The 12,498-nt window shown below is 34.8% G+C and overlaps 1 protein-coding gene across 2 annotated transcripts in view; it reads right to left on the bottom strand.

The window, feature by feature from the left end:
- TMEM135 (transmembrane protein 135) overlaps positions 1 to 12,498 on the bottom strand; it is a 255,216-nt gene that overhangs the window by 84,250 nt on the left and 158,468 nt on the right. For both annotated transcript variants that reach the window (XM_045038638.1, XM_011286541.4), the window contains one exon: positions 76 to 122. In XM_045038638.1, coding sequence (XP_044894573.1) covers positions 76 to 122 — 47 coding nt within the window. The remainder of the gene's footprint in view (positions 1 to 75; positions 123 to 12,498) is intronic.

Genomic DNA, 12,498 nt, shown 5'->3' on the forward strand with positions numbered 1-12,498 from the left:
TATATGGCTGATTCAAAAAACCACAAAGGACCACTATTTTTTTCCATTAAAATAAATAGGTATAACAGTACATACCTGAAAAAGAACATGTACATGGCAGCTGTGATGCAGAACAAAAGGACCTACAACAAGGAGAAAATTACTTGTAAAAAAATTACGTGTAAAAGACCACTGACATCATTTGTGTGTCTTTCTTTTCAAATTTTAATTCCAGTATAGTTAGCATACAGTGTTATATTAGTTTCAGGTGTACAATATAGCAATCAATTCAACACTTCCGTACAACACCCATTGCTCCTTACAAGTGCCCTCCTTAATCCCCATCACCTATTTAACCCATCCCCCCCACTGACCTCCCCTCTGGTAACCATCAGTTTGTTCTCTCTAGTTAAGAGTCTGTTTCTTGATTTGTCTCCCTCTCTCTCTTGTTTCCCTTTACTCGTTTGTTTTGGTTGTTTTTCTTTTGTTTTGTTTCTTAAATTCCACATGTGAGTAAAATTATATGGTATTTGTCTTTCTCTGACTGACTTATTTTGCTTACCATAATGCTCTCTAGCTCTATCCATGCCATTGCATCATTTGTATGTTATGAAGGCAAAATTCTCACTATTAAATCTTGTGCCTGAAACAATTTAAAGATGTGCACAACTAGTCATGCATGTACCACATTCCCTGTCTTTCAAATAAACCATGTTAAGGCAATAATGAGTCTGTTCACACACACAAACACAAATGAAATTATACACATTATACAATATGTATATATATATTACAACATGTATATGTGTATATAGACTGGGTAGAAAGGTAACATGGTTCAAGAGGAACGATAAATTTTTTTAATTATCTGTAAGAACGCCTGAAGAAGCATAAGTAACTTAAGAACAAAGACATTTGTTCATTTATATAATGAAGTCAGCAAATAAATCATAAAGCTTATTAACTATTATACCAAGATGACCAGATTTGTATTCAAATGTAAAAAATGTTTCAGTGGTCAGCCAATTCTAATCAATAAGAAAAACTCCTATAATTATAATCATCCTTTGTGGGATACAGACTAGTTGTAAAACAAAATTCCTCTAAAAGCAGGCATCCGAACACAATAAATCTAAATTTAAAAAGCTCCTCTCAAACACAACATAATAAGGTGTATGTGGAAAGAATAAAGAATCCAAGTCCTGACCAAAAGCTTAGTTATGCCAACAAAGTGGATCTCCGCAAGGTGTTTTAAATCACTGAAAAACAAGTTGTAAAAATGTGTTCTTGTGTTAACAGTATAAACTAAAACATGATTGTCAATGGCCTCACATCACAGATAAATGACAAACGAGCAATCTTTAACTGTAAAAGGCTTACCACAAAGTACAACAAAAATGAATATAGGACAAAATAGTGTTTTGGTACTTCCAACACAATTTCTAGTCAACTAAGAAAAGCATAGTAGTTTTGCTATTACCGTTAAGCTTGACAGGTTTGCCACCTTGGCTTAAGATAAGCATTATAAACATAACCTGAATGGCTTAGAGATCTATAAACCCAAGACCCAAAAGAAAATAGGTATCATTTACTACAAAACAAATATTTCTATTATTATATAGAAAACACATAACATCTCCTTCTCTATACAAAATATATAAAATCTCTTTCTAATAAACACACACAAAATCTTCTGTCCTCTCTCCTTCCTTTCCTCTTTCTCTTTTCCGTTGCCTTAAAAAATACCCTATCAATGATACGTAAGGTGTATATCACTGTTTTTGTAAACATAACATAAAGTGTATGGAATAACTTTCAATTACTGATTAACCAAAACCAATTAAAAATTAAAGTTCAAGTGAGTTTGTGTACTGGCTGTAATTTGCCAGCCAATGACCCAGATCATGAAACTCAATTTTTAGTTCCCTATCATTCTACACCCTTTGGGCAAAGCCTTAGTTCCCAGATGTTCAAGGTTTCATTCTTTCCCTGAGCTAGTCATTTTCCCCCTTGCAAACCTACTCACAAACCTCTCTAGAAGTGACCCACAAATCTTTTCCATACCCTCCACCTTTCTCTAAGGAAAATTTCTTTAGTCACTTTCTCTTAAAATGTTGCTATGCTCTATCCTAATGTTCTAAACCTATCGATGCTCATGTTAAACTAACATTTATCTTTGCAAATAATACACCTGAAAATGGGAAAAAGTACAATGTTAAAGATCTCAAGCTCTGGAATACAGCAGATCTGGGTTTGAGTCTAGTTGTATGTGACTTTCGATGCCTTATATAATTTCCCCTAAGACATAGATTTCTTGTCTATAAAGTGAAAATTGGAGTTCACTTTTTTATACAGTAGAGATTCAAGAGATAAAAATCTATACAAGCGGCGGGGGGGGGGGGGGACCTAAAGGATATTAATGTACAATAGATCAATTCATTTAACAGATATTTACTGAATGCCTACTATGTTCCAGAAACTGTTCTAGAACCTACAACAGTACACAAAATGGGCCAAGTCCTTACCCTAATGAAAATTATCTTTTAGTCAGGTGAAAGAAGATATTAAAAGAAAATACTATGTTAAATAGTGATAGCAGTTTGGGAGAAAAACAAAGCAGGATAAGGAAATAAAGTGCAGGAGAATAGGGGTCGTGGTTTTATACAAAGTGGTCAAGGAAGCCAAGACTTAGTAGAGAGAGTGAGGAGATGAGGAGTAAGCAAGGGGACTGTATCAACAGAACCACTGGAAAGATTCTGATTTTTATTATGAAAGGTACTCAGTACTGTGTTAATTAAAGGTGCTAAAGAAAAGATTTAATTTTTAGTGATGTAGTGTTTTCAAAGTTTTTTAAATTAATTGTGCTAATTTATTAAACATGGTGTCTTCAAAAAAATGCTTTTCCAAATAAATGACAATCTGCAGTTAAATAAGGAAGAATATTTTCTGTTCTTCAAAATTCAGAATTTGAAGGCAAAAGGAACTTAGATAAACCTCTATTTTTTTTTTCATATCAGGAAACTAATGTCCTGAGAAGTTAAGTGATACATCCATGCTTACCCCAATAGCTGTATTTTGCATTTCCTTCATTAAACAAATATTGGTCAAATGAGTCACTCTAGAGCTGCTCTATACAGAGAATATTTAAATACAATTTAGACCCTCAAGACACTTACAGATAATGACTGCTCCATTGTCCAAATCTGTAGCTGCTGTTCACATGTGGCTAGTTAAATTTTTAATACCTTTACTGAAGTAAAATTAACATATTTAAAGTACACAATTTTGTAAGTCTTGACATAGGTATATATACCTATAAAATCATCATCGTAATCAAGATAACAAACACATCCATCACATCCAAAAAGTTCTTAACTTCATTCCCTTATTATCATCTTCGTATCTGCAGAATCTATAGTAATGTCACCTCTTTCATTCCCAGTATTTGTAGTTTGTATCTTATTTTCTTGATCAGTCTGGATACAGATATAGTAACTGCATTGATTTTATCAAAGAACAAACTTTTGGTTTAATTAATCTTCTCTGATGTTTTTCTGTTTTCTATTTCATTGACTTCAATTTGATCTTTATTAGTTCCTTTTTCTGTTTGCTTTAGATTTCATTTGCTTTTCTTTTCCTATTTTCTTAAAGACAGAAATTTAGGCCATTGATCTAAATTTTTTTCTTTTTTAATATCAGTATATAATGCCAAAATACCTGTTGTACATGTATTCTGATAATTTTGATAAGTTTGTTATTCATTTTTGTTTATTTAGAATACTTCTCTTAATGTATTTATCTATTAACTTATTTATTTGCAAGGGGTGGGGAGAGATGGAAAGAGAGAATCCCAAACAGGCTCCATGCTGTCAGTACAGAGCCTGATGCAGGACTCAGTCTCACAAACTGTAAGATCATAACCTGAGATGAAATCAAGAGCTCAACGGACTGAGCCACCCAGGCACCCCAATTCAGAATACTTTCTAATTCTGCTTTTGCTTACCGCTTGTAATCCATGACTTAATTAGAAGTATATTAGTTCCCAAATATTTGGGGATTTTCAGTGACTTTTCTGTTGTTAATGACTTACTTGATTCTATTATGGTCAGATAGTACTTTATATGACTTGATTATTTCCAAATTTATCAGGACTTATTTTACATTCCAGAACACATCAGAATATGTTCCATATATTTGGTAAATACCCATGTGTATTTTATTTATTTTTTTAAAGTTTATTTTCTTCTTTAGTGATCTCTATACCCAACATGGGGCTTGAACTCTCAATGCTGAAATCAAGAGTCAGACAGAGCCAGCCAGGTGCCCCTCCAACCATGTGCATTTGAAAAGAATGTGCATTCTACTTTTGCTGGGAAGAGAGTATCAATTAGGTCAAGCTGGTTGATGTTGTAGTTCAAATCTTCTGTATCCTTATTGGATAAAGGGCTAGTATCCAAAATTTATAAAGAACTAACCAAACTCTGCACCTGAACAACAAATAATCCAGTGAAGAAATGAGCAGATGACATGGACACTTTGCCAAAGACAATCAGATGGCCAACAGACACATGAAATGATGCTCAACATCACTCATCATCAGGGAAATACAAATCAAAGACACTCAGATACCACCTCACACTGGTCAGAGTGGCTAAAATGAACAAATGAGGAGATTATAGATGCTGGCGAAGATGTGGAGAAACGGGAACCCTCTTGGACTATTGGTGGGAATGCAAACCAGTGCAGCTGCTCTGGAAAACCGTGTGGAGGTTCCTCAAAAAATTAAAAATAGATCTACCCTATGACCCAGCAATAGCACTGCTAGGAATTTACCCAAGGGGTACAGGAGTGCTGATGCATAGGGGCACTTGTACCCCAGTGTTTATAGCAGCACTTTCAACAACAGCCAAATTATGGGAAGAGCCTAAATGTCCATCAACTGATGAATGGATAAGGAAGATGTGGTTTATATAAACAATGGAATACTACTTGGCAATGAGAAGGAATGAAATCATGCCATCTGCAGCAATGTGGATGGAACTGGAGGGTATTATGCTAAGTAAAATAAGTCAGAGAAAGACAAATACCGTATGTTTTCACTTATATGTGGATCTTGAGAAACTTAACAGAAGACCATGGGGAAAGGGAGGGGGAAAAAAGTTACAAATAGAGAGGGAGGGAGGCAAACCATAAGAGACTCTTAAATACAGAGAACAAACAGAGGGTTGATGGGGGGTGAGGGAGAGGGAAAAGTGGGTGATGGGCACTGAGGAGGGCACTTGGGATGAGCACTGGGTATTGTATGGAAGACAATTTGAAAATAAATTATATTTTTAAAAAATCTTCTGTATCCTTAATGATTTGTCTACTTGTTCAATCATTGAGAGAAGTTATCAAAATGTCCTGCTGTAATTGTGAAGTTGTCTCCACAATCTCTCCTTGCAATTCTAGCACTTTTTCCTCAGTGTATTCTGAAGCTGTTTTTAGGAACATAAATGTTTAGCATTATGTCTACTTTATCATGATGAAATTACCTTCTTTATCTCTAATAATATTCCTTTGCTCTGAAATCTATTTTATCTGACAGTAACTCCAGATTTCTTTTAATACTATTATCCATATTTTTACTTTTAACTGGTGGAGTCTTTATATTAAAAGTTCATTGTGCATAGGCATCTTGTTGTTTCTTGTTTTCTATTCTATCTGAAAATTCTCCATCTCTTCATTGGCACAGAGTGTTTAACATGACTACTGGTAAGTCGAGAATTAAATCTATCATCTTGGTATTTATTTTTCTATTGTTTCTCATTTGTTTCCTTTTTCCTCCTTTCTACCTTTTCTGGATTGAGTATTTAAAGGACTCCAATTTTTCTCTTTTGTTGGCTTATTTTAGTGTTTGTTTTAGGGTTTACAGTGTAGATCTTTAAACTGATGCAGTCTCCATTCAAGGGATATTATACCACTTAATATATAATACAGAACTTTACAATAATATTCTTCCATTTCTCTTCTCCTGACCTTTGTGCTACTCTTGCCATCTATCATACTTTAACCTATATTATAAAATGGCTATATTTTAACCCTTTTCTTCAGAAATGTAGATCTAAAAATAATTCCTTTGTTTTGAAAGATATTTTTGCAGGGTGTAGACTTCTAGGTTGATAGACGGTTTCATTTCAGTAGCTGGCTCAACAAATGTCACTCTAATATCTTCTTCCAATTTGATTACCATGTGCCTTGGAGTAGTCTTCTTCATGTTTCTTGTACTAGGGCTTCATTAAGTTTCTTGAACCTATGGGTTTATAATTTTCACCAAATTTGAAAATGTTTTAGCCATAATTACATCAACTGTTTTTTCTTCCCTCCTTTTGACCTTTAGGAGCTCTAATTAACATACAGTAGGTCTCCCGAAGTTGTCCTACAAGTAATGTTCTCTTTACTTTGTAAAAAAAATTCTCTTTATTCTGTGTTTCATTTTGAGTTGTTTCTACTGTTATGTCTTCAATTTACTAATATTTTCTCCTGCAATGAATGTCGACGCCATTCAGTAAATTTTCCATCTGATGCATTGTAATTATCTCTATAAGTTTGATTTATATTTTTCCCCCTATTTTCCATGTCTCTAACTTTCTGCAACTATGGAATTCAGATATAACAACTCTTTTTAATGTCCTTGCCTGCTAACTCCAACAGCTTTGTCATTTGGGTTTGGTATTAATTGACAGATTTATCTTCTCATTACAGGTTAAATTTTGTTTCTTCTTATTGCATGCCCAGTAATTCTGACTGGATATCAGACATTCTGAATTTTACCTTGGTGAGTACTGGATATTTTTGTATTCTCATAAATCTTCTTGTTTGTTCTGGGACACAGTTATTTGGAAACAGTTTGATCATTTAAGGATTTGCTCTTAAGATATTTTAGGAGGGAGTGGAGTAGTGCTCAATTTAGAGCCAATTACTCTCCATTACTGAGATAAGACCTGTATGTGTACTTTACCCAATGCCACAAGAATCTCGAGATTTTCCCATCTTTTTTCCAGAAACAGACACTATTCCTGCTGCTATCTGAATGCCAAGCAATCAAGTAAGGACCTGGAATCCTTTCAAGTTGTTCTTTCCTTGGCCTAGGGCATTTCCCTCAGGTACAGGCCCTAACTGGTAAGGAGCTGAGCATTTTCTCTCTGGTCTTCTGTTCTGTGAACTCTATCCACCATTGTTTCCTCTCGCTCTCTACTCTGTTTCTTCAACTCAGGAAGTCCTTGACTTTGTCTGAATGCCTCTTCTTTGATCCAAGCCTAGAAACTCTCACAAGCATTAAGCTAGGGTACTCACTGTTTCCCAGCTCTGAGGGCCCTCTGCCCTTCAGTGTCTAATGTCCAGGACCTTGAGATCATTGTTTCATGTGTTTGTTTCATGTGTTGCAATTTGGTTGTTGCAGCTGTAAGAGTAAGTGCTACCTGAATCAACCCATAATTGTTATTTATTACATCAAGGACAGAAGCAGAGTGTGGTTCTTTAAATTTAAATTATTTACAATTAAATAATATTAAAATTCAGTTCCCCATTCACACTAATCACGTTTCATAGAATCCACAGCCACATGTGGTTGTGGATTCTATAACAGACAGGACAGCCACAGAATATCTCCATTACTGCAAAAAATTCTATTAGACATGCCTGGCTAGTGAATGATATTTTCACTGTGAATTGTGGTAATGTTATATAGCACTTAAAATATTCTCTCTTCGGTTGTAAAGTAGACATCTGCATACATCTATTTTTATACTTTATACTTTTATGTCTAAATCAACACAAAATTTATAGTCCTACCACTTACTTTATTCATTTGTAGAAACAATACAATACCATCTCTTACATATATGTATGGAGTAAATGAAATAACATACAAAAAGCCTGAAAGAGTTACTAGTATATCAAACATGCTCAGTAAATAACTACTAACAAGAAATAATTTCTCTGTAATTCTCTTCCATTTCACAACCATTGCACAATACACTTACGAAGGATAAGGAATTTTGCAATTGCTTTTTTCACTTTAATTTTGTAACATTTTTTTTAACTCAAAAAGTAATGTAGGGCATGCTACAACATGGATGAACCTCAAAACATTATTTAACTGAAAGAAGCTAGTGACCACATGTTGTATAATACCATTTATATGAATTCCAGGAAAGACAAATCTATTTACAAAAGTAGAGTTAATGGATGTCTAGAGGTAGGGAAATGAGGGGTGACAGCAACTGTTTGCTCATGGTACAAAGTTTCTTCTGGGTGGGTGATGAAAAGTTTCTAAAATTAGATTGTAGGGATAGATGCAGAACTCTACATACTAAAACTCATGTAATTAACACTTCAAAATGGCAAATTTTAGAGCATTTAAATTACATGTCAAAAACACTATTCAAATTGCTTTTTACACAGTAATGCATATACACAATAAAAACAAAACTGCAAACAACAAAAATACAAGGAAACGAAAGTTCCCTCCTATTCCAGATCTCTCATATCCTGTCTGTACATACATCTGTACAGAGACACATACCTAATAAAGTATGTTTTATCCTTTTCTTTTAAATTTTACACACACCCATATGGAAATGCTGACATTTCTTAAAACAGTCTATGAATAGACATTTGGAGTGAAAGGAGCCAGTAAATACTGAATACCAAAGTACATTTTATAAAAAAGCGCACTTACATCTCGAGGTAAATTCTTAGACCTGAATTCACTACATTAAGGCCTATCAGCATTTTTTATTTTGATGCACTCCCATCAACAGTATTGAGTGTATCTACTTCCTTACACCAGCTATTTCCCTATACCCAGAAAAACTGTTTTATCAAACTTGTTTATCCTTGCCAATCTGATGGATGAAAGAGGTGGTTTCTCATATTATAGTTGCTTTTTCTATCAGTAAAACTAAGCCTCCCAGATTTATAAACCATTTTGGTTTTTGGTCGATCGGTTTCTTTTTCATATCCTTTGCCTATTTGTGGATTGTTGATCTGTTAGAAACTATTCTTATTTTTTGAAACTGCATATATTTATATAAAAACATAGAACGAATTTCATTATTATCTATTTGCACCAAGAATGGGAGTGGCTAAATAAAAGTAATCATATGAAGGAAATCTCATAATGTACTAAACCAAAAAAACATTTTAAGCCAAGAGTATACACAAAGCATAACAAATGATGTGAAACTAAAGTTCATTCAGCTGAAAAATACTGTTTTTTCTGGAATGCCTTTTTAAGAAGTGATTGTTTTACAATACAGGGCTTCCTGCTATAGAGTTTATAAAACTTCCAAAAAAAAAATGTACTATTCCTCTCCTCACTATGTCATGCAGAATTTTATGAAAACTATCCCTTCTCAAAGATCTAACAAATAAACAGTATCACAATATATGAATACTTTAAAATCCTAAAAACAACCAGAAATATTAAAAATGTGAATATGGCCCAATGTGAATACGTCCTGGAAAAGAGAGCTGTTTTTAACATTTAAGCCTCAAAAAGGGTTAAAACACATATCCTGAAGTCATTTTAGAGCATACTAGAGACCTGAACAGATGGTGCATTTAAGTATCTCCTACCACAGAGCTCTACTGCTTTTCTTTAACATACTCAATTAAATGTTCTTTGTCCCTGATCACTTCTTCTTGAGTGTATCCAAAGACAATGATGCCCCTTTGCTGCTTAGCCTTCATTACTCATTAAGCCCATTTCCCCCCACCAATCCATTGAGCCTTCTTCTTCCATTATGCAAATAAGTAATGAAATCTCATTTCTGTTTTGGGAAAAGAAGCAACAAGCTTCGCCTTGCCCATGTGGACTTTATTAATATTTTAGCCGTGTATCCAACCCACCCATTCACAAAAATTGATCTGGTGTCTATGTGTTGCTAACACTTTGTGACATAGCAAGTCAAAAAGAGTGAAAAAGAAGAAAGAACCACAGGTTCTCACCCTCATATTTGCTACACTGCCAGTACACTGGGGAAACAAAATTACATAACACTTGATACCTATTGCCCTTCTGATGTCAGTCTAGGGGGAATGTAGGCATATTAAGAAATCACTCCAATACAATACACTAGGACAGAATATTTACATTTCATCCTACAAGAGATACTCACCAAAACACCTGATTATGTTATTATTGAAATTATTCAACATATTTAGGCAATGCTTTTTTGGCCATCTATATATCTTTCTTAATGTCTGCACCAGAACTTACTTGAAATACAAAGTACCAAAGGACAGAGCCTTTACTTCGTCTAATTCCATACATGGATACATTTCTTTACATGTAACCTTTTAATAATGATGTTTGTTTCTATTTATAGAATCCATCTTTCAAAAAAATAAACAGTTCTATTCATACACTATTTAAAAGGCGGAACTTTAGACTCTAAGCATCTTTTCATTTTTTTCGCAAACACAAATCACCACATGGTCTCTTGGAGAAACCACTCTTACTGGATGAATGAGTGCATCATAATTTGCAATGTATAGATTTTGACTTTAAATACACAATGTATCATTATCATAATACTGACTGACTTTAGGTAATGCATAATCTTAAACAGCACTATTCCCATGTTAAATAGCTATGTATTGCTTTATAATCTTAAAAAATCTTAGGTAACTAAAATCTCATTTAATATATAGTCCATCTTTATAATCTGTCCCTTTGTTTTAGACTGGCAGTTTTACTTACTGATTTTTTAAAAATTTCCCTCCTTGACAAAACAAATACAGGGACAGTACAAAATACCTTGAGAGGAATTTTAGAGCCACAAATGCCAGACTTGAGGTAAGAAAGAAGTCTTGGGTCTCCAGAGTAAGACTATAAACTTGATCAAATCACTTCTTTTTATTTCTATCTTTTTTTACTTTAGACAGAGCATACGTGCGTGAGCAGAGGAAAGGGGCAGAGGGAGAGAGAGAATCTCAAGCAGGTCTTGATCCCATGACTATAGGATCATGCATGACCTGAGTCAAAATCAAGAGTCCAACATTCAAATGGACTCAGACACCCAGGCACCCCAAATCACTTCCACTTTTTAAACCTTAACTTTTTCATCTTTAAAAGAAGTTATATTAATCTCTAGAATTCTTCAGAACTCTAAAATTCTATGATTCCATGTATCAATTTTTTTCACCACAGAACAAAGTTATTTCAAAGCAAACAGTCACTAATACATCATGAGAAAAATCTCAGAATATATGTGTATAATAAGCAAATTAAAGTATTTGCTCTGAGCGGAGTGTAGGAAATTACATGATGTATGACAAAAACTTGGGGCCAGTTTCTTCCTTGCACTGCTCACTATTCTTGATTTATACCTTCAAGGTTAGCAAACAGAGTCTGGCAACACAATAACCTTGAAATTTTCCAGTTGTAAAAGAGTTAGGTTAGATAGCAGCTGGGAAGTATAGCCTATGTGATATCCTGTCCTTTTATGGTAACTGAGAAAACTGTACTTGTTTTCCATAAAAATAAAACAATTTAAAGTATACAACTGCAAAAAATTTCAGTACACAGGAACTAATACAACTTATAAGTTAATTCCTTATAACAACAAAATTCTAATTTCTGCTAGCAGATTTTTAAAAAACAAATAGCATTAAACAATTCACTATTTAAAAGACTACAGATAAAGGTTTATACATAGAAACAGTGCTTATAAAAAATTGCTTTAAAACTTAATGGTCAAGTAAAAGCCAAGACATGAATTTATTCACTGAACAATACTCATTGAAAGTATATTCTCAGAACTGGGCTATCAAAACCAATTAGACATTATCATTACATACCCACAATATTTTATTCGCACCTCAATTATGATCAAGTAAAGGAAATAAATGCAGTATACTGGAAGTAAGGTTTGGACACTGACATATTTAAAAAGTTAACAAGATACTCAACTGCTTTTTCCACCCCCCATACCCATTTCTCTATTGTATGGTCAATTCACTGGTCATTAAAAGTCATCAAAAATGCACCGGGGCGCCTGGGTGGCTCAGTTGGTTAAGCATCCAACTTCGGCTCAGGTCATGATCTCACAGGTTCATGGGTTTGAGCCCTGCATACGGCCCACTGCTGACAGCTCAGAGCCTGGAACCTGCTTCAGATTCTGTGTCTCCCTCTCTCTCTCTGCCCCTCCCCCTCCCCCTCCCCCTGCTCATGCGCGCGCGCGCGCGCGCGCGCGCGCGCGCGCACGCTCTCTCTCTCTCTGTCTCTCTCTCTCAAAAATAAATATTAAAAATTTTGGGGGCGCCTGGGTGGCTCAGTCGGTTGAGCGTCCGACTTCAGCTCAGGTCACGATCTCGTGGTCCGCGAGTTCGAGCCCCGCGTCGGGCTCTGGGCTGATGGCTCAGAGCCTGGAGCCTGCTTCCGATTCTGTGTCTCCCTCTCTCTCTGCCCCTCCCCCGTTCATGCTGTGTCTCTCTCTGTCTCAAAAATAAATAAACGTTAAAAAAAATTTT

Source organism: Felis catus, chromosome D1 (assembly GCF_018350175.1).
Source record: "Felis catus isolate Fca126 chromosome D1, F.catus_Fca126_mat1.0, whole genome shotgun sequence".
Lineage (NCBI taxonomy): Eukaryota > Metazoa > Chordata > Mammalia > Carnivora > Felidae > Felis > Felis catus.